Genomic DNA, 23,688 nt, shown 5'->3' with positions numbered 1-23,688 from the left:
TAATTACAACTAGACACATAGTGATTAATTAAGTGCACATATGCTTATGCATTCTGTTGCTAACATGTGTTGTGGAATGGTTGTGAATAATTATCCTATTATATACATAGGTCTACAAGTAGTATTACTTAACCCTGACTGCTAAAACTGAGTCGAATTCTGGAAAAACTATCACGTGGAATCACGGCACAGGTATGTGTAATTCTAATCCGAAATCCTTTTACTATTCGCTGTTGGGTATGGTAAAAATAATATTAAAAATACAAAGCCAATTCACACTAAGTTTGGTTTACATTTGTATGTTTGAATTTATTTTCCTTTAGTTAGGTACCTACCTTACAATTCTCTAAGAACAAATTAAATTACTTTCTATGAAAATATTTTAATGTGTGTTTTTCAGGAACCGAAATAAATTGTATATACTGACGAAAGAAGATTATTAACCTACTAAAAGTGAAACTACCTATGTCTAGTCTCAAATAGGCTACCTACGCATTATATTAGACTTCGCAGTACGGACCGGGTCTACCCTTCTCAAACTTTATTTAACTTTAAGTAACTCAACTACAGCTCTATATGGATCGATTGACATGATTGATGATTTTTTTGTCCTTTCAAGCCGTGTTACAACATTATTACCATATTCATTATATAATAATATCAGCCTTTTATCGCCCACTGCTGACTCAGCAGTGCTGAGCATAGGCCTCTCTTCGAGTACGCCACTTATCCCGGACCTGAGCCAATCTATCTCATCCAGAGCCCGTACCATGAGTCACTGACAGTGTCAAAACTGATTACTTTCTATACATCTCGCTTTACTTTCTTGACGTAATTTACTTTCTACCTATACCTCTCGCTCGCACTAATATGCGAGTACGAGTGGGATGCATAGAAAGTAAATTACGTTCTCGTTAGCGTTTATGTCAATGCCAAACTGGTGGTAGCGAAGTAACCCGCAATCTTCCGAATATCGTCCACCCAACGAGCCAACGGGCCAATTATTAATCATAAATATAGATTGCATCCATGTGTATGTAGGTACAACGCACTATCACACAATAAATTCAACTTTATATGAAAAGCAAACACTTTTTAACATATAAATGGCTCAATCATCCTCCGAGCCGCTGTAACGACCCGATAGTGATTGGCAATACCTATATCGATACCTTTTTCGACGACAAGGCGTAACCTGATAAGTGATAACAACAAACATAGACAGAGATAATCATACTATCTTTGTCTTACACTAGTACTAGCACCCAAAAGAAAAGGATGAGTATATTTTTTTTGGTTCTTATTTACTGACAAATTGGTTTGACCAACTATATTACAAAATTCTACACCATCTTTTTGTATTGTTTGTCTTTTGCTCTATCAAGCGGAACCGAGGTTGAACTCATGACTGTTTTTAATTTGCCAAGAAGGGTTAATAATTATGGTCAGTAAATATAAATTACTAATTAAGTATTCCTAATTACCTGTCTGAATTGGCCTGCCCTACAGTTCGAAAATTCGCTGGATTGAACCAGATCTATCTAGTTCAAACAAACACCTCACGTTTGCCACACAACGCAAACTATCCATAAAACTAGACGCATTTCAACTCGAAGTAATAACGTGACAAGTGCACATTCATTTCATACACACTTAATGCATTTACGATTTCAGCATTCTATGTAACAGCTACTCTAGTCGAAAAGACGTAACGTTTTGGGGGTTATAATACACATATGCCCTTATTCTTATATGTATCAAGCAAACGTAAATAAACATACAACATGTGCCGGCCATTGCTATAAATTATTACGTGTGTATCGGAAATCGAAAGTTATGTCCAATATGTTTCCGTGAATGGATGTTTCATAGTTACTCGCGTTTACGGTATGATGAGACACATGTATGTATTTACTAATAGGTCCAGCGATAGGCACTCCAAGCAGCGACGCCATGGACATAATTATTTTACGAGTTTACAGAAACAACGTGTACCTATTCACCTACCAACGACATATTCAAAATAGACGAAGTGGTTTATTTCTTAATTACGAGTAAAAATACTCTTTAATTACTTAAAATTAAAGTATTATTTGCTTTGGATACGAAACTAATCGGTAATTTATAAGTAGACGATAGTCACGATAGATTTCCAAAGCAGTAGAACTTTATAAGGCTTTTCACATGAAATCGAAAAGTATTTATACATAATATACATATAGAGAGATAAAATGCTCTTTATTGCATACCTCAGTATAAGAATATAGCTAGGTATAGGAAAAACCATTGATTAAAGACAGAAACAGACAACAGGCGGTCTAGCAACCGTTCTCGCGTGCGAGTCCATACTTGAAGTCGCGCATAATGTATGAAGTCGCGCGCGAGAACGCAACTCATGCTAGACCAACCATGCTAGTGTTGTCGCTAAAGAGTGATGTACTTACATGTATATAATATATGCATACGTAGTATTCTATTTGAACCTGTCATAGTATTTAACACGTAACTATGACAAAGTACAAATTATTGAGCAACTTCCGAGAACAACTCAACACTATGCAGTTGTATTTTGTCGTGTGGAATTTGTAGACGGCTTGAACACCGCCAACGAAGCGGAGCGACATGCAAACTTGCTTTCTCGGTTTTTGCTAGAAGATCAGCGTCATCTTACTTTGTGATCAATTGATATTTAATTGTGATTGCGAGATACGAGAAAAAGCATTATCATATCGGATGTGTGTAGAAAAAGCAATATGATTTCTCTACGAATTTTCTGTCAGGCGACGAGTTTGTTCAATAGGATATTTAATGTACCTACGTATCTACGTTTGTTAAGCTTAATTTCAGAACAACTTGGGCTTATTTAGGTTTTTGTTTTAATAAGGTATGAGGTTTGTGTCATACCTTCACGAGAATACGAAATTCTTTTAATTTAATGTTAGTTAGTCATATAATATTATTACATACCAATTATTCCCTACGTACGTACCAATTATTGAAGTGAAAATTTCTTTAGCGGCGCTGGGCACTTTTTGAGGTGGGGAAAAAATGATAAACTCGAAACAGCGTAAGGCGATCACGTGACCGTAAGGGGCGTAAGGTGGCCACTCATAATTTAGATGGCATTTAAATCAATAAAGAAAAACTCAATGTTATTTGACATTTATGTTGCGGACTCCTTTTCAAAACTCTTTACCTATGTTCAAATAATTTGACATTGTCATGGCAGTATGTAAATAAACATGTCAATGAAAAAGTGTGATCTTATTTGAGAATGATAATAATATATAATAAATAAATAGAATACCTCCGCTAAACGTATGTATCGTGTTACCGGGCGTCGGTAACATAGTGAGGTGAGTTTTCACTTCTATCGGCACTTCCGGAGTGCAACCGTTGTTGCTTTTTTTAATGGTAAAATGTATTTCCTTTCATACATATTCCTTAATAATCTAGTTAAAATGTCACTTGACACTTGAGCCATACATGAGATACAATAATGGAAACCTTTCCCTCTTCACAATGAACATGAAAATTAAAATTCACATTCCATTAAATTGTAAATATTCTATCAAGAACACTTTATTAGATATTAAAGTTTAACTAGAAAAAGTTGCATCTTGTCGGGATCACAAGTTATCCGCTCAGCCGAGCCAACAAAATTGAAAACATCGATATTATCGATAAGCCAATTTCCACCACTAGCTCGGATATTTTATCGCCGACGCCCATATCGACGAGCTATCGAATTACGCTCGATACTTGTACGAGTACGTATATATATGTTACGAGTACATCACTACACTAGCACGTTGTCTTTAATCGGGATTGATTTTTTGTGCTGCGTAATAAACATGGTCGTACAACCGAACAACGTAACCTTTCACCTCGGTTACGTTGAAAACACAACACACACACAAAACATAAGAAAACTTATAAAAAAGTAAAATATCGTGACACCAAATCATCCACAATAACAAAACCTTAATGATCTGCGACACAGGAACTTAGTATCGAAAAAAACTATACAGTCCCGTTTAAACTCACACATACTTTTTGCGGTGATAACTTTTTTCACACAAAGATTTGGGACTATCAGCCATAGTAAAAGTATTAGAACTTAGAATAAGCTATCCAGTGACATATTGCTTGTCCTTATTGATCATATACGCCAATTTAAATTGCATTACCTATAGCAGATTGATCTGATCTCGATCACGTTGAATAAATCTTAAATTAGATTAAATTCCAATCAATATCAAACCTTTATGCACTATTCCTATGCTAAGCAGCAAAAACTAGATCATACAGTTAGTAAAAAACCTGTTATAACTAATTGGATGTATGGTTGAACGAGTCGAGAAAGTTCTTAGACAATGGATAGGTTTCGCTTGTTTTATGCTGTGATGTGGGACGTTGAATGAAACAACTTGCTTGGAGTATCGATCTATAATGTCTTGAATAACGTCATGTAAAAGCTTATATAGGGCTAAACCAAGGGAGTGTGAGTGTACGCGTAGCGCACCCACTACATCTCCATTCCTTGAGAAAAAAAAAATAGATTACCGTAATATAATATATTAAACTCTATAATCTATTTTTTTTTTTTTTTAACCTGTTACATTTATGGTTCAATAATTCATGGTTGTAATTTTATATGATAAAAAAATTAAAATGACATTAAGATAAGTAACACAAACGAAAAGTTTCTAATTTTGAAATTCTCAATATAAACATTTTTTTTTAGGTAGGTACTTATGTAAAATCAATAAAAGAAATATCTTATGTTTATGTAAGCTACTCTGGAATAGCTATTTCTATAACGCGTAAACATGATGATTACAATTTAAGCATGCATAAGTACTTAATTTTATAATATAATCACTTAATTACAAATTCGTGCCTTGATGACGAAACGAAACTTTCACATAATATGTATCGCTTATTTTTAGCATAATTATATTCGATAAAATAATTTTAAATTCACACAAAGAAAGTTCATAATACTTATAAGAAAACATTTTAATATCAAGTAAAAGTTCAAAAATCAATATTAAAAAAAATAATTAAGAAATACAATAAAAAAAATTGTCCATGTTTGTTATTTTTCGTACGTAGTTTCTTTTTCATTAATTTATCATATCAATGGTTCTTGCAAGCATTTATTTTTAAGTTCATTTCATTTAGGTATACCTACTCACTAGTTTAACACGTCAGTACTCCCATCATTTACATATTTTTACTAAATTATTTCATAAAGTGTGCATCTAAAGCGTGCATCTCTTTTACGGCAAGGGTACACAACGCATTTACATTTGTGGTCGGCCGACCTACAATAATATATCTATTTATTTACTCAGGATACAAGGAAATTTTATTTTTAAGCGCGCACACATACTATTTATTTATATTCACATTCAGGCAGTTCTTTTAACACTTCCTTACATCATATCCTTCCATGTGTCCAAGGAGTCTCCACGATTGATGCTCGATCGAATCATGGTCAGACCTCCAAGGATTCCGTGCCTGCCTTGTATCCTGGCGTACCCTTGCTAACCTAACCGCTCAAGGCCGCCTCTCGGGCCACCGAAGATGCGATAGGTATATATGTATACTTATTTCTATTCATTTTCTTTCATATTTCACTGTCACAAAAAGAAACACATTCAAAAATCAACCACATACACCATGAAAACTGCAACATATAAGAGTTTCAGCAACTCTTAGTTGATCAGGCTAATCGTCCTTTGAAAAACTTATCTGTTTTAGTTTTCCCAATCATTTTGCTAACGCACTTTTCTAATAACAAACAAATTCCATTTTACTCATAAAACAATCAAAAACCAAACTTTCTTTAGGACTTTCCATACACACAGTTACAAACATATTTACAGACCTTTTAATTCAACCCTTGAAATCCAACATTAAACTTTACTTTAAACATACCGAATACCTGCAAACTCTGTTCCTAATCCTAATTCAATTCAATATTATTCTTTATAATACCTCATTTTATTTTAAAAGTCATATCCATTAATATAAAAGTCATTATTTTGTTTGTTTCTTATGTCAAATCCGTGTATAAAAAAAAATGTCTAGACTGATACAATATTAAACAACATCATTAAAAAAAAACATTTAAAATTCGAAGTAAAAATAAACTTAATCTATGAAAGTTAAACATTAAATGTATATGGATAAAGTCGTAACATATTACGTGACATACCTACTGTCATATTTTTAAATCTGAAACTTGAAACATATAATTTAAGTGTTACTTATTAATCTTTAAATTTAATTTTATTACAATAAATTTTAAATGATCTAAATCTGTGTACGAAGACTATGAAACTTGAGATGAAATAACAGACGACGCCTGCGAATCCTTGTATGGAGTGCACGCGCCGCCGTCATGTGCCATATTTGTCAAGGATGAAAGTATGTCATGTACCTACCTATACCCTTAAGCCAAATAACTTGCTAGAATACCTATTTTTTTTTTTACTACATAACAACTAACTACATAACTTTGGGTATTACACATTTTAGGAATACAACTTCAGAACAGGAAAAAAAATCTACGAAATTATAACTATATCAATAAAGCACTCTTTCATTTTAACATGATGGATTTCTCGTCGTCTGTGCCGATCCTTTTTATTTCTATTTAGCACCCATCCTTCGGCCTCACGACACGAACAACGCCCAGCAGCATACCAACACCATCACTACAAATCCCGCCTTTTTATTACATAACTTTGAAATAGACCATCTTTAACCGTTATTTTCTGTCCATCCAAATTTTTGTCCATAAGTCACCAGTAGTTAAGATTTTACACTTTCTCAAAATAACAAATTTATTTCACGATCGAAGGAGAGTCACTGTTCACGCACTTCGTCTTTTTATGACTGTAAATCTAGTAATAACTTAATGAAATGTGTCCAACTGTCCATTGTCACTAGTTTATCAAAGCACAAATTAATGAAGTAAAGTTCCAGCAACCAATTCACTATAAGTGTTCAAACAGTTCCACGGATTTTAATAGTAGTTAATAGTTAATTCCACTTCGCAGTATTTAAATTTGTCCACTGTCAATTTCACTATTGTTTATAGTTATCACAATTGTCCATAAATTATTTTTCATATTTAATTTAATGATGAATTTTGCTTTTGGTTCTCTGCCTGGCGCGGCGCGCCGCCAGTGCAGCGCAAGGCCGCACTGGCAGGATCGCCATGTGATGTGGGACGTTGAATGAAACAACTTGCTTGGAGTATCGATCTATAATGTCTTGAATAACGTCATGTAAAAGCTTATATAGGGCTAAACCAAGGGAGTGTGAGTGTACGCGTAGCGCACCCACTACAATGCTAATAGACCTGACTGTGTATTTAAACAGATATTGTTTATAAAAACTGGGTTAAATCTAATATAAGATAGATTTTCTACAAGACACAGCAGTAAAAGTTAGAATTCAAGCAACTATATAAAACGTAGTTCATATAGAACTGGCACGCGGTTGTCACAAAATAAAAAATATTTAAACGTCACAAATAAAAAAAAGATGATCGCAATTTATCGTCCATATTTTGAAGTCTTATTGCTAAAAGTTCGCCTCGGATAAGTCTATGCATTTTGAAATTGTAGACGATGGAAGTTGAAAAACGAAAATTGATAGTGGACAAATACTTAGAAAATCCCTCTTGGTCCGGGTCAAAGATCGCTAAGTCGCTAAATTTATCAAAAACCACGGTGTGTCGGGTCTTAAAAAAATACAAGGATTCCTTGTCTTTCGATAGAAAGCCCCAACTCAACCGGAGATCTGGCACTAAAGACAAGAACTTGGAGAAAAAAGTGCTTAGGGCAATAAAACAGAATCCAGGTATGTCGGATTATGATCTATCTCGCAAATTCAAGAAGAGCCGCAGTACTTTAAGACGTATTCGGCTCCGAGCCGGGTATAAGAGCTATAAAGCCATAAAAACACCAAACCGAACTATGAAACAGAACAAAACAGCAAAAACACGAGCTCGTCTCTTATACGACCGCATTCTGACGAAATTCAAAGGCTGCCTATTATTAGATGATGAAACATATGTCAAGCTAGATTTTAACCAACTACCGGGTACCAAGTTTTACATGGCAACAAAAAGGGGGAATGTTGATAAAAAATAAAAGTTTGTAAAACTTGAAAAATTTGCCAAGAAACATATGATATGGCAAGGGATCTGCAGTTGCGGCCTTAAGACCAACAGTTTTATTACTTCATCAACGATGACATCCGAGGTTTACATGAAGGAGTGTTTACAAAAACGCCTTTTGCCATTTATTAAAAAGCACAAGGGTCCAATAAAATTTTGGCCTGATCTGGCTAGCTGCCACTACTCGAAAAAGGTTTTGGAGTGGTATGCTTCAAATAATGTCGATTTTATACCCCGATCAATGAACCCTAGTCCAAACTGTCCTGAGTTCCGCCCAATCGAGAACTACTGGGCAATAATGAAAGGTAAATTGCATAAAACTGGGAAAACAGTACAAGACATCAATTCTCTGCGTTCTACGTGGAATCAACAGGCTAAGAAAGTAGAAAAAAGCCTTGTCCAGAAGATGATGAGCTCAATCAAGAAAAAAGTCCGTGATTTCGCACGAAATACTAATAAAAGTATATAATTTTTATAAATGCTGTTAAATAAATAAATATTATTCTATTTTTATCGCTTAAAAGCTACGTGGTTTCATTTACTTGAAAAAGCTTAGACTTCGATTGCGTACCATTTCTATATGAACTATGCTTTAAGTAGTAAAAAATGTATAACAAAAAAAGAATGTGTATGATAAGTTGATAACTTTAAATAACTACCTACAGCTAATAAGTAATAACATTAGAAAGATCAAATCAATGATAGGTACTCAAAATTATCTTCTAAGATCAATTAGTCACGCAATTAGTTTGGCATATGCTTCATAAATACATGCAAATATCACTATGCATCTACCTCAACCTTTCTAGGTACATCAGTTCACCCTTATTGATAGACGCTTTGGCGTTTACTTTTTAAGGGTCGTGACTGTTGCGCATGACTCCAACGAGCACCAATACTGATTCAGAACCTTTTGTATCGTCGCCTGTAGCGTATTCCAGATAACTCATTGAAGAGCTGTATGCTAAAATTAGTTTTCCATTGTTTCAGCTACACTCGGAGTACCGCAGCACATACAGATGGCACCAGTACCGAGAGCAGCAGGGCGTGGTAAAGCAGCCGGCGGCCAGCCCGCCCTCCGCGCTGCCCATCCCCAGGGGTAAGTTATGATGGTCACCAGTCAGCTACACTCGGAGTACCGCAGCACATACAGATGGCACCAGTTCCGATAGCAGCAGGGCGTGGTGGCAGAGCAGGGTAAGTCACGATTATGGTATAGATGTTTTCTATATACACTCAGTAACCAGCACTTATAACCACAATACACTTATGACAATGAGCCTCTCCTGCCTGCGAGGGTGGACACCCAGCCAGACCAGACCATAGAATACATAGTGCTGGAATGTCCCTCACCAGATACATACGCCTATGTGAATGACTTCAACACCCTGATAGCAGACCCGGCCGCAGAAGTTATTTTATATTCTGAATATTATGGTATCCAGTGACATGGAATAAAGCCATACGATAAATTAAATTACTGTTTCTCTTCAGGTCCCATAGAGCCGGCGATGCCCCGTCGCAAGAAGTACCCGGGCGTGGCCTACCAGACCAACCAGCTCTTCGACCCGGCACCTGCTGATGACATACGGCCACAGACCTCAGCCGACAGGGCACGGGTAATAAGCTCCGTCCTCCAGGTCTCAGACTGGCAGGTCTACCAGACCAACCAGCTCTTCGACCCGGCCCCTGCTGATGACATACGGCCACAGACCTCCGCCGACCGAGCGCGGGTAAGCTCCCCAGATCTTGCTTCATACCCTGCTACGATAGACTCTAAGGTCTCCTAGATATAGCCTCAGGTTAACCAGCCCTTGGATCCTGCCGATGGCATCCAGTCACAGAACAGACCTCTGCCGCCGTAAGGTCCAGACCCTGTGACCACTTCAAGTGCTTCCAGTGAGGTCGACTAATAGATCAGCTCTTCGACCTACCCGCTGATGATATCGCCAAAAACATCAGCCGATAGGGCGCAGGTAAGAATATCATACATGGTTAAAATATGGTCTGGTCAGTGATGGTTTCATAATCATACATAAACATACTGTATCAGTGAATATTGTGATCTGTCGTCGAGTTCTTTGTCTTGTTTTTAATTAACAAATTGATTTACTTGCATACGAGTACATCGTGAAATTTGATGCTCCGGCTTACCACGGCAGGCGCGCTGTCAGTGTGTAAATCTTGTATCTGTTCTTGTCACGTCAATAAAATAGGCCAAGGTCATAAATCACACTAACGAATCATGACACAAAGTAGGTTGGCAAGAAATATGATTTATGGACAAGTTGACAGTGTTGACACGTTCGAGACAAGTCGGGAATCGTAGATAGCTCGTTGACCGTTGATTTACGGTCCTATACAACCTTTTTGAGGCCTTTTCTGATCAGATCGCAGATCGCTAATGACTACATAATATAACAAAAATGTGCTACCATGCAATACTCAACATTCGCATGTTGCATGCATTCATCTGAGCAACGCATACTCGTTTAGTTTACAGATAAATGTCTCACATCCTTCCATACTAACGACAGAAAACGTTCACGTGCCTACAAATATTTTACTTCTATGTTAGTGAACGCAATCACACTATGTGTGATGAGTGATGACACACATCCCGAAAGGTAAAACAAGGGTGCGGCAACCCTTCCAAAAGAGGCCGAAGCGAAGATTAATACTGTCGAATTAATAGTCAAATGTGGGTTAATACAATATAGGTACTAAAACCGGACAATAATAGTTGTCGCGTCACTAGGTTAAGTGCAAATCATTTGACCTAATTGTCCGTTAAACACACCCTTCATTCCTTTTTTTGGTCACCTTGCTGACATTTATATACGTTTGTATTTTTTCTACAAATGCATTTACGTTATAACGTGAAGGATGTCGTACAGATTTCTTTCAGATTGTAAAATGGCACCGTGTAGGATAAAAAAAAAAAAAAACAAAAAAAAATCAAAGTATATTTATTTCAGGATAAAGTTTAAAATGCTCTGCTTAAAACAGGGATTGATCAAAATGTCGCCCATTAAAGATTCAATCAACCGCTCAGCCATCATCAGTTCCGAATCGATGTGAATGTTTTATCATCCCGAAATACTGCGTATTTCTAGTCTCCATATACACAAGTGCTTTCAGGATTGTGTCATCATTAAATGACTTTTGGATTATATGACTAAAGCTAATACTATTGTATTAATACATTTGATTGTTGCAGAGCGCTCAGAGGAACGAGGCGGACCGCGCCGGGCGGCGCAGCAAGTCCGAGGGGCCGCGGCAGCCACGCTGGACGGACACCGTCGAACCGAAGGTGAATATACTGAACATACAGACAAACACACATTCACGGCTGTAGACCGTAGAGTGCTCAGACGAACGAGGTGGACCGTTTGTCTTTCAAATAAAAATTGTAATTAACATTCACAGCTCTGGTCACACACAACAATAAATAAAACCTTATTAACAATTCGCAGCCGCATTCGATTTTAACTCAACTCAATTACAACACGCTGTGCAAAATTTATTTAGCGACAATTCCCCAATAACGAAGCAAAACTCCGTGAAACACAATAAAACGGGTCATCCGTCCCGTTCGTATTATTTATTGGATAATGAAGTCACGGTTTTGGGCCGATGGCCTAATTGATTTTGGCACTGTTGGCTTTCCGCTGGCCGTTTTCGTTTAGTGTCAGTCCGCACCCCTAGTGTAAATTGATAGCGTGACGTGACGTAAGCCTTTTTTGTACGGGATTTTAAACAGCGCGCCAAGCGGGAGGTTTTAGGTTTTGGAAACCCACGCTATCGAAGATCATTGACGCGCATGTAACCCTCACAACGCAAGTTTCCTCCAAGTGTTTTTGTTTTGCCATAGGTATTCCTTCCTTAATTATGACTCTCATCTTCCAGGGTACGAGCGCGGCACTAGGCGAGCCCATGGCTCCGAAGCCGGAGCTGGTCAGCACGGAGTATCGTAACCAGTTCGCGTGGCCCAAGGAGACAGACGCGCCCCGCAAGAGTATCTCCATGGGAGCCCTAAAGAAGGCTGCTGTGGCTGAAGGTGGGTCTCATCTTCCAGGGTACGCACTAGGCGAGCCCATGGCCTCGGAGCTGGTCAGCACGGAGTACCGCAAACAGCTAGCGTGGTCCAACGAGACGCCCCGCAAGAGCAACTCCATGGGAGTGCTGAAGAAGGCTGCTGTGGCTGAAGGTGGGTCTCATCTTCCAGGGTACGCACTAGGCGATCCCAGGGCCCCGGAGCTGGTCAGCACGGAGTACCGTAACCAGTTCGCGTGGCCCAAGGAGACGCCCCGCAAGAGCATCTCGTTTGCGTGGTCCAAGTAAGAGTTTTGCGGAAAAATTACATGATGGTTTTTTTAACGGACCTAATATTTACATGCCACCTTGGGGAACCAGGATTGACTCATGTCTGGACTACCAATCTAGGTGTTCACGTCCAATTCACGTTCACGTCAACCCGTAGAACAAAAATGTTGACGTGAGGGCGCTATATTTATACCAAAGGGCGTACACAGTATTCGTATTAAAGTTCGGTCGCTGTAAAAACTTCGTAGGTCGTAAGCAGTTTTTCTCATCCTGAGGGTGTGATTTGCTGCTGAAATAAGTGGTAAGTAGTTGTATTTTATCCTAAGTAATTTTGAGGCTGAAAATATGCCAACAGCCATTTACAGAAATTAATAAAAATCAAATATATAGTATTGGTACTTCGCCTTCAAAAGACAGTCTCGTCCGCAACCACATATTAGGACTATTTTATGTTCCGCCATAATCGAATTTTCCGTTTCGTTTCAATGTTACAGGGATAAGATTAAATAAATAAACATGAGCTTCGAATACTGTAGTACAGTCGCCATCAGATATATCGGAGCGGCCAAGGTGTTCACAATATCTGAACACGCACTCTAACACCTTGACAATAGAGGCGTGTTCAGATATTTGTGAGCGCCTTGGCCGCTCTGATATATCTGATGGAGACTGTACCTGTCAAAATTTGGCTAATAAATTTGCGATAAGAAAATCTAAAACCCATTTCTTCATGTATTTCGAAATATATTCTGTATTCTAGCCAGTCAATATATATTCATGAGTGTATTTAAAATGTAAACCCTCACAATATCTGTTGTTCTGATTCATGTATTATGTAAGAAAGCTTTGGACTCTGATTTTGTACTTGGCAGTCCACTCCGTTGCTCGTTAGATGTTTCATCTCAAGAATATTGTTTGGGGTTGGGACTAAGTCATTAAATTTAGGATAATGTAGACTTTGTCTTCAATACAAGGCATGCCTAGTGCGGGGTTGACTGCAATGTGCCTTTGTTAAACTTTTATTGTCAAATAAAGATATTTTTACTCCTAGTTATGTACTTTCTTATATTTCTATATGAAATATTCACTTTTCTACTTATTTCTTTGAAGCGCTCGTGTCAAAATGCTAACAGAGAATAAAATGGAGTAGGTACTTAAATTAGTATTTTATACAATCGTGATATAATGGAGAGCTTTTCAGTCGAGTACCGTATTTAGGCAACGAAGCTTGCTGAGTTGCCTAAGTAAAGGTACGAGATTGAAAAGCTTGATTATATCACTATTATATACAATACTTTTTCTACGAGTCAACAAAAAAAAAACTTAAAACTAGTAGAAGCATCATATATGTAGGTAAAAAAACCAAAAGTATACAGCTAAGATGCGCGAGCAGCCGCGATACCTTCATACTCGTACGCGACCCGGCCCCCGCGCCCCGCGCCCCGCGCCCCCCGGCCGGTTGGTCAACGACACCTTCTCGTAATGCATGAGGCCCTGGTACTTAACTGCTCCGCGCTTTCGATTGGTCAAATTAATTATAGTAGACTAAACTGTATCGAAATGAATATTATAGTTGACTAAACTGTATCGAAATGAATATTATAGTTGAGTTGGGGTCCCATAGTGAAAAAAGTATGCGATTTCACTTTGGTATACGAAGTCTTAATTCAGGCATTGCAGTCGACGAGTAGAAAATACGTTTTAGCGTAACATATCGGCGTTTTTAGACTTAAAATAAGTGAGTGACCCGTTCTTAATATATTTATTTATTTATTTAACCAACTTACACTCGCAGCAGATTGCCAAACATGGCAGTCACAGTACTATCTAGGTATGTGTAATATGTTTAATATGTCTGTGTCTCACGGAAGTTTTGTTATTAAAATACGTATTTATCTACATTTTAATAAAATACCCTGGCTTTAAAACATACTTATATCTGCATCCAGTTTCACAGACAAAAACAAATGAACAGCAACCGCCAACTTTTGTTTCGTCTGCAGACTTAATATAAGCTACAGTAGTAGGTAGACTATAGCAATGGTGCATCTCAAATTTATGCAAATTCGGTTATTGTTTGCGACTAGCTCGCGAATTTTCTGCTTCATTCGAATTTTGCATTATATTTTTGACTATTTTCACGTTGCTTTTAGTGAAAAACACGAGGATATATTACTGTAGGTATATTCTTTTTTAAATTTATGTATGTACTTATGTCATTTTATTGCTCAAAGGCGAATCCCTAATCCCTAAATCATATATCTTCCAGTTAACCTTTGAGAAAATTAGAAAGGAACGAATACTAAAAGGACTACTTATATTACATTTAATTTTCTCGTTGCCTTTTTATAATTTCAAATAATTCAACACACAAAAAATTATTCAAAAATAAAGTTTGGTTAAATAGTAGGTTTGTTACTAAGTATGTAGTCACTACAGTTTGCCACTATAAACTAACGTGGAAATTAGTAAGTAACTTATTTATATTATTATCTTATCTTTCTAAATACAGTTTATAAATTCTTAATACAAATATCAAAACGTCCAACCGTTTTATAAAAAAATACTTATTATATTACTACAAAAAAAAAATCCTGTAGCATTAAGCATATCCAGAAAAAGGTGCCTTAGTATGGCCTTGATCTATCAAAGTACTGGCATTAACCTCCTGAAGGTAACAATGGCTCTCGGAATCGATTTAATCATATAATAGTCGTAAAAAACCGAAGGCCATACTATTACCAACATTGTACTGAGTAACATAGTACCTACTTACCAGCCTCAGACTAGGCGAAGACTTCTTGTATTGTGATTGTATCTCTTGAATGCTTTAAAAATTAAAAATGTTTTATTAAATGATGCTGAAAATATTTTTCTTTTTTACGTAAGTAATATATTATTTCATACACTTTAGATTGTTTTAGAAAACACATTATATGGATATGATTTTGTGCCTATATTATTGTGAATAGGTTGTGAATATTTATATCATTTTTATGTATAATCCCCGCATAGATGCTGACTTATAGAAAAACATAGTAAATGGCGTTATACAGCAGATTTAAGAAGAATAGTTTGTCCTCACGGAACGTCTTATTATCAATATTAGGTACTATTCCTTTATGACTTAAAGTCTTCTGTGATTCCTCTTGTTTCCTTGTATATATGAACATTAACCGATATTCGATTGTGATTGTGTCTATAAAAAATCTTTGAACAGCAAGATAGTTATATGACCACTATACGACTTCCATGTCACGTAGATTTTTGTGATTCGTCTCGTGCCTTTTTTATACATTTACCGACAAATAAACGATATTCGACTGTGACATGTCTATTGAAACAATCTTTGGACCATCAAGATAGTTACCCGACCACTATACGACTTCCAGGACATGTAGAAGCTGATATATGGCTATGTAGGTAGTCCTTTGTTTATAACAGTAACCATAATAGTAACCTGATTGTCGATGATGTTTTGTATCTTATCTATTAAAAAATCCTTAAGCTCTTCTTCTTCCTCGCGTTGTCCCGGCATTTTGGCCACAGCTCATGGGAGCCTGGGGTCCGCTTGGCAACTAATCCCAGGAATTGGCGTAGGCACTAGTTTTTACGAAAGCGACTGCCATCTGACCTTCCAACCTAGAGGGTAAAATAGACCTTATTGGGAATAGTCCGGTTTCTTCACGATGTTTTCCTTCACAGAAAAGCGACTGGTAAATATCAAATGATATTAAATTTCGTACATAAGTTCCGAAAAACTCGTTGGTACGAGCCGGGGTTTGAACCCGTGACCTCCGGGTTGCAAGTCGCACGCTCTAACCGCTAGGCCACCAGTGCTTGTTAAAAAAAATAGCTTAAGGATTAAAAAATCCTTAAGCTATTTTTTTTAAATAATACTATAACTATAAAGATAGTTACCAGACCACTATACGACTTCCAGGTCACGTAGAAGCCGAGCCGCTGATGAACCACGCGGACGAGCACGACGGCCGCTACATCGAGGACTACCTCTGGAACGGACAGAAGCCCGGCGTGCAGAGGTCAGTCCGCTGTTGGTTTTAAATACGAAGCCGAAAATACTCCCATTATTAGGGCGCATTTAGACGGTGCGAGAACTCGCATGCGAGTTTCATTACATTGCGTCATTTGATCGGTCGGCTGAACTGTTGTAACCTCACTGATCTGCAATGTCACTAAAATCACATGCGAGTTCGCGCGCCATCTAAATGAGCCCTTAGCCTCCTATCCTATGTCCCAGAAACGTCAGTTTCGTTTTTGAATAAGGAACCTTGACTTATTTAATCAAAGCTTAAATTAGATTTTGGAATAAAGCCTATAAGGGCCTCTGGGACGCAGGAGGTTAGTGCAACATCAGCTAATCAAAAAAATAGGTCGTTACGGCGCGCTGGGGCTGCTGGAAGCCTAGCCAAGTGCTAATCATATAGAAAACGCTAAACGAAACTTAATTAATATATGGCAATGATGACTTTATATTTCATCGTATAATATGTCATCGTGATACATTTTAATTTTTCGATTAGGGTTTGTTGATAATTAATTGTCATCGGTCCCTGATGTTTGTGACAATGGTTAGCTGGTGTTGAATCTAATAGAAAAATATAATTAAATTCTGGGTGACTATTAATAAAATAATGTAGTTTCTGGTTGAATGTGGGTGAAAATCAAGTAAAAAAGCGCTGTTTTTAATTAATAATGAGAGACTGTTTTACGTTATCATTATAATTATTCGTGTTATATTTTTATGATAATAGTTAAATATATCCACAGCTAATTACATTTGAAACTAAAAGTACATTGTGATATGTGATTTTCAATAATAAAAAGCGCTAAGTTATTTAAAAAAATAATGTAAAATAATGATTATGACTAGTTATTAATAGTCTAACCGGAATGCACTGTTAACTTGTTATATTTTATATGACTGTTATATGACCCCTTAGTTACTTTAATAATTCGTATTTATTACTAATAACCCGTCACCTACGTAGCCCAATTGTCTACTCCGTTATAAGACCACGAAAATGGCATCTAGCTACCGTTGCAACATTTTCCTTGTTATTAAATATAGTTTTATAGATTTATTCGTGTTATTTTACTTTGATGCCATTTTTTATTGCACACAATGAAGTAGACAATCACCTTGGAACTAAAAACTTCAGTTCCTAAACCTGTAGCTTCAGCTTATTACTATTTCTATAATATATGCTTTCATTATATTCCATCTGTCATATATTAAATTGTTTCTTGTATATTTTCATTCGTTGGTCTTGTTACTTATTAGATATTAGTTTTATTAGCATTATGAATAACTATTTTATTCATTTTCTGTAAAGCGTATGCTTAGTTCAAAAATTTATTGAGTATTAATAATTTACAAGAAACAATTTATTTTATATCTTACTCACGTATCACGTATCTTCGTCAGTAGGTATTATATCATTTATATCAAACCATCAAACAAGCTTTGCTTTGCTAAAGCAGCTTATTTGCAACCACATCGAACACATTTGAAGTCACAACTGGGTCCTTACCTACCCCAGAATCAAAATTAATCAAAATTTAACACAAAATTGTATTAACACTTAAACCACAACACACTTATAGCGCAAACATTATATATGTATCCGGGCATATTCATGTATTATATTTATTCAAATTAGTTTATATTTCCTAACCAAGTCATGTACATAAAATCTTTTCTTTTATAATAAAAGTAATATTTTAAATTCCCAAATTTTTCAGGTGAAGAAAAAAAGAGACTTATTACTGCCGTAGCTTTCAATTCTATATGTCTAGCTTTGTGTACTAATTTACTAACCCAAGCGTGCAGGGAGCCTTTAATACGATCACATCGCTACCATTTAGTGCTATAGTCGTCGTATAATAGCTATATTAGATTAATAGTGCGTTGTTAGTGCTTAGTGTACAGTGCTACTGTGACAAGCGCTATAAAGATCGTATAAGAGGCTCCCCGTGCCGCCTGTTCTGCCCTATCTCCTTCTCTCAATATGCTACTGGGTACCGCAGAACAAGTCTAAATTTCGTTTTTGATATTTGCTTACAACTCTCGACACGGTGGCGGTTTTAGGCCGTTTAGTACTAACACTAGTCCGGAATGACAGCTAATAGTTACATTTTTTATCAATATCGTTGTGTCTTGCACTTTTGTCGATGTGAACGTTCATCAAAATTTTTGTTAGATTATTGTATGTCGATGTATCACCTAACAACACCTTAACACGTACGTAGCATCGGTCACGGACCCGGCGGGCGGCCGGCGCTCCCTCTAGACTCTTCTAGGACTGGCATCCTAACCTCACCATGCGAGCTTAACAATTATTTGAAGCATGTCTCCTTACTAACCTGGCTCGGCGCGAGCTCTTTCTTTTGCCGCATCATCATCGTAAAGTCAATAGCGTCTAAGACATGAAATGGAATTTTGCAGAAAATCGACGTTCCGTAGCGCGCTATCGGCCCTCATATCCAACGGGGAGGATCGTTCCAAAGATAATAGGAAACGTTACAAAAGCGAGTACAAAAAGAAATTTAGACCGTTCTCTCAGTACGTGTTCGAGGCGTCTAAAGGGACGTTTACGAAATGCAGGGGAAAAGGAAAGGTTGACGAGGCAAGCGAGAGGATGTTGAAGGAGCCCGAGGTGGCGAAGGGGGCGGGGGCGGGGGCTGGGGCGGTCTCGGGCGCGGGGCCCCCTCCCGCGGCCGCCGAGGACAGCGCCACCACGCTGCGCGCCGCCGGCCTGCAGCCGCTCGGCCTGGCGCAGGGCGAATCCTGGTACCGCGAGGTGCTGGACCTCCGCAAGCGCGCCGGCGAGTACAAGGTCTGCGACTCTCCAGGGGATGTTCAGTTCATCGTTCACAATGCCAGTCGAGGCAAAGCACTCAAGATGTACGCGAAGAATCCTCTGAGAGAATCCAAAGATAAATAAAAGAGCTCCCATTGCATCATACGCGAACTGTTCGGAACTAATTCGTAATCCAACTGCCGACAGCATTTTTAACCATGAAATGAACACCCTGCACCTATAGAATAGCAGCCTAAAAACAATCAAATAACGTAAACGCAAAATTGGAAATATTCAAATAAAAGCAACTACGGTTACAATAATTATCATTGAGACATCACGCAGTAGTCGTTCATGCTTGTAATGTTGCCATTATTTGACAGTACCGCGGATGGGGAACCGAGCTGGCTCCAGAACACATCACACAGCTATACAATAAGCAAATCGAGCTCTGGTACCAGGTTTCCCGCCGGTCCTCCCTATCGGCCCTATCACTCGCTTCCACCAATCACAAGTAAGTGATGCACTTAATGACAACGGAGGACCATAAGTAGAAGTCGGATAAGAGTTGTATAGAGGTCGTATTGTACAATTTCGTGAAGTGTTCAGAGGGTATAGATAGACAAAGATTGAAGTTGGAACGAGTTCTAAGCAAATGTATACAATTGGATTAAAGTATATATGTCTATACTATATTATATGCTATATATTGTTGCTTCTGGTCCTTCGAACCGGATACGCTTATATTTTTAAGTTTGCAATAAGGCTGATATAAAGCATAAGGATGGCTTATTGCAATGAGCCGATTCACATGCCATGTAGCTTAGTTTATCATCAGCCTTGAGTCCTATTTTTAACTTATAGCACCTTTATAAACTATTTATATGACCATTATCAAAAATGCAAGTAGGTCAACATAAGCATGGCAAAAAATCAGGAAATTAAATTATCTATATTTATGATCATGGTATTTTCATAGCAGTTAAGTAATTTCAGTATATTTATAATCATAACTAATTTAAAAAGACGTAAGTGTACAAGGATCAACGAATGCTTGTACACTTCTGATATTATTTAAAGAGTTTCATCATGATTTTCTTGATCCTGGTTTTAACCCAAACCCAAATATTAGTCCTAGGGTTTACTATTTCAAATCAAACTGTTAAACAGCCTTGAGCTGTAAAAGACAACCACTATATCGAAATCTTTCATCCCATTCCATCCTCAGGGCTTTGCCAAGAGACGAGAAAGATGGCAAGGACTCAAAGAACCACTCGCCCAAGAAATACCGCTCGTTCCGTTCAGCTCCGCACCAGTCCATCCACGCCAAGCTACAGGAGACGAAGGCGCTGGAGCGCTCGCCGCATAAGACTTCGCCGCAGAAGCAGAGGAAAAAGATGCAGGGGCACAGCTTCGATGAGGGGGCTGCCCAGGATGGTAAGAATATTTATTCCTTTACGTAAATATGTAAGATAGTTTATTTTAAAGAATTCATAATTTTTATTCGCAAACGAATTTAATCAGCATTTTTACAATTTAATCAGCACAAAAGCTGTAAAAGAGCTTTAACAACCATACCTTCTTAACTGGTACCGGTTCTGATGATTATATGTTACAAACCCTTGGGTACCTACATACTGATAGCTGATAGCTTTACCACAACACTTGACCCTCTACTTATGTAAAATAAATATGTAAATTGCTATTACTGCTATTAGTGTCAAATTGTATGTTGCCTTCTTCTTTTTGTCTCTTGTCAACTTTCTTTTTGTCTCTTGTTATTATTTATTGTGTCACAAAACATGTAAGTTGTGGTTGAATAAAGATTTTATCTATCTATCTATAGAGAACTGGAGAAGGATAAGTTATGTAAATAGTGAAGTCATTTTCCTAGTTCGTCGGTGAACGCCGTTTTTATATGATTCTTTATTCATCAGCGATTGGAATAATTGTAGCTTAGTTTTCTGTGAGTAGAGAAGTTTCTAGGCTTTGAAAAAATGTACCTACTTCCAGATGTGACAATTACGTCGATCAGATCTGAACGCGCCCTAAACTGAAGCACGTTACTCCATTCCAGGGCCGGGTGTCGGTGAGCCGCGCGAGTTCCGCTCGCCGCGCCGCCGCCCGCGCTCGGCCGACCCCGCGCCCGCGCATGCGCCCACGCGCCCCGCCGCCGTCGTCAACGGACACGACGCGCCGCGCCCGGTCAAGCCTACCGGTAAATTTGCTTGCTCACCTTACAAGCGTATATAGGTCCCTGATCCTGTCCCTTCCCACAGGGCGGACACGCCATACATCAAAAATTATTTGCGTTTATATGTGTGCGCGGCACGTCTGTACACGCGTCATTGAGCTTCTGACGGAATCCTGACATGCTCTCAGTAGAGCGACTTACGCACACATTCATGTCGCGGCCTGTCGCGGGCGAGGTAATCCGAATCGGGGCGAGACGGAGCGTGTCCGTTCTGTATGATAATATTACTTATTCTTTGCCCTTCCTATTGTAGCATGCTGTCGGGCACTCTCTGCTGAGACAGACAGTGGTATCTGTTTATTCCCTGTCGCTCTTATCAGCAACAAAGTGCCATGCAGGCCGACACAGTATACAACATCCGTACCTCTTAAGAGTGTGCAAGACGAATGCAGCGTGACTGATAGTCCTGAAGTCCGATAACTTAAGTTCACGTTTATTGATGACCGATGATTGTACATCGTGAACGAATTTGATATAATGCGATAAGAGTGTCGCGGCCTGAGTCTCTAGATCTACTCCTAAAGATGGAATATATTGAAATAAATCCTAATTATTATGTGCTGATCATTACACCTGTCTCTGATGATCAGTGGTCTCAACCTTGATAATCAGAAATAGGAGTTTTGCAGAAACCCCTACCTCAAAATACTATTGCCTCTATTCATTAAATACTTACAACTTTAAATACTTCATACTTTTAGAAGTGTACCGATCTAGCTAACATTACTTGTCTATTTATCATAGAGAATGACTTCAAACTTCTTCAGTGTATAGAAGAATTACAAATGTTGTGCTCCTGCCTGATGCTTGTACCCTATCCTATGTGGTCTTTATAATGAGAATATAGCTCTACTTAAATTAACCATTTAAAATCCATTGGGTCTGTAGGCTCAGCACAGGAGCGCCGCGAAAATATCTCGCTCGTTTGTCCCTCTCTAATAATACAGTTAGAAAAAAGACGGATAGTCTGTCTCGCGCGCTGTGCTGAGCCCATTTGTCACTAAAAGTTTTACAGAAGGGAACAGGAAAGAACGTCGAAAATTTTCAATAATTTTCCCGTTTGTCGTGGTAGAATTTTTTGCGACTGCCAGACCCTATGTACCTACCAACCACCCCCTAACAATCCATGAAATTATTTCTAACTAAGCTAGATATCTCATAAATAGAACTTAGAGCGAATTCTCATTATGCAAAAACATGTTCAGTAGAAATTTCTTCTGTAGGTTTGCCGTTGAGTAGAGGGGCTAGTAGTAGAGTTAGGTCTTCGAGGGGCGGACGGTCGCCGTCAGCGCCGGCTAAGCCGGTCAATGGGGTCACAGTGGGGGTCAATGGGGTCAATGGGGCTACAGGAACTCCAGGCCGGGGCCGCCGCAGTCGGAGCATATCGAAAGTGGGCATAAAATTGGGTGCGTACCAACATGTGACTGTTGCGTCGACGCTCTCTTGTGTGGGTCCGGCTTTTGTACTGTCTTATTTTTTGTTTTGCCTGCCGTGAAAGACTTGGGCCTGATGAGGACTTGCGACCGACTGAGTTCGTGAAATTGGTGTTTCAATGGCTGTTATCACTTTTCAAAACATAAACATGCTTTCTATAAACCTATAATCTGCTGCGAGATCCTCAGTGGATGTGCCGTGGAAAAAAGATTATAGGTACATACAAACTAGTACTTAATCGCGTATCTAAGTTTTAAGATTTACCTCCGACGTTTCGAGGACGGCGTTGTCCCCGTGGTCTCGGAAATCGTGAAAGTTTAAATCAGTGTTAAACTAGTAGGTACATGAACTTTTAATATTCTGTATTACTTTTTTTTAATATGCTTCTGCGGCCGTAGCACCGTCGCATTTTTATCACCTGTCACCATGCCTTTCATGTTCTAACAAGTATGTAAGTGCGAAAGTGACAGGCGATAAAAATGGAACCATGCTGCCACCACTGGATTATTCTACTTGATTAAGTTTAAGTTTGCTTCCTTATCAAAATTGACAAATTATATCTATTGAAACACCTGCATTTTGCCACGGGTTTCGAATGTATTGATGAACACAGAAGCATGTTTTTATTTTGAAAGTTCTACTTAAGACTT

At 38.2% G+C, this 23,688-nt stretch overlaps 1 protein-coding gene across 5 annotated transcripts in view; it reads left to right on the top strand.

Moving 5' to 3' along the window:
- Positions 1-23,688, top strand: part of LOC134658375 (uncharacterized) — an 81,052-nt gene that overhangs the window by 51,638 nt on the left and 5,726 nt on the right. For 3 of the 5 annotated variants that reach the window (XM_063514038.1, XM_063514037.1, XM_063514039.1), the window contains 10 exons: positions 9,191-9,299; positions 9,695-9,819; positions 11,421-11,513; positions 12,110-12,260; positions 16,470-16,569; positions 18,996-19,386; positions 19,734-19,864; positions 20,579-20,787; positions 21,428-21,568; positions 22,828-23,010. In XM_063514038.1, the coding sequence (XP_063370108.1) occupies positions 9,191-9,299; positions 9,695-9,819; positions 11,421-11,513; positions 12,110-12,260; positions 16,470-16,569; positions 18,996-19,386; positions 19,734-19,864; positions 20,579-20,787; positions 21,428-21,568; positions 22,828-23,010 (1,633 nt within the window). The remainder of the gene's footprint in view (positions 1-9,190; positions 9,300-9,694; positions 9,820-11,420; positions 11,514-12,109; positions 12,261-16,469; positions 16,570-18,995; positions 19,387-19,733; positions 19,865-20,578; positions 20,788-21,427; positions 21,569-22,827; positions 23,011-23,688) is intronic. The other 2 variants (XM_063514040.1, XM_063514041.1) reach the window with 2 other exon arrangements.

The sequence above is a fragment of the Cydia amplana genome, chromosome 22 (genome assembly GCF_948474715.1).
Source record: "Cydia amplana chromosome 22, ilCydAmpl1.1, whole genome shotgun sequence".
Classification (NCBI taxonomy): domain Eukaryota; kingdom Metazoa; phylum Arthropoda; class Insecta; order Lepidoptera; family Tortricidae; genus Cydia; species Cydia amplana.
The sequence above is the reverse complement of the archived record's forward strand: the minus strand, read 5'-3'. Positions and strand labels throughout refer to the sequence as shown.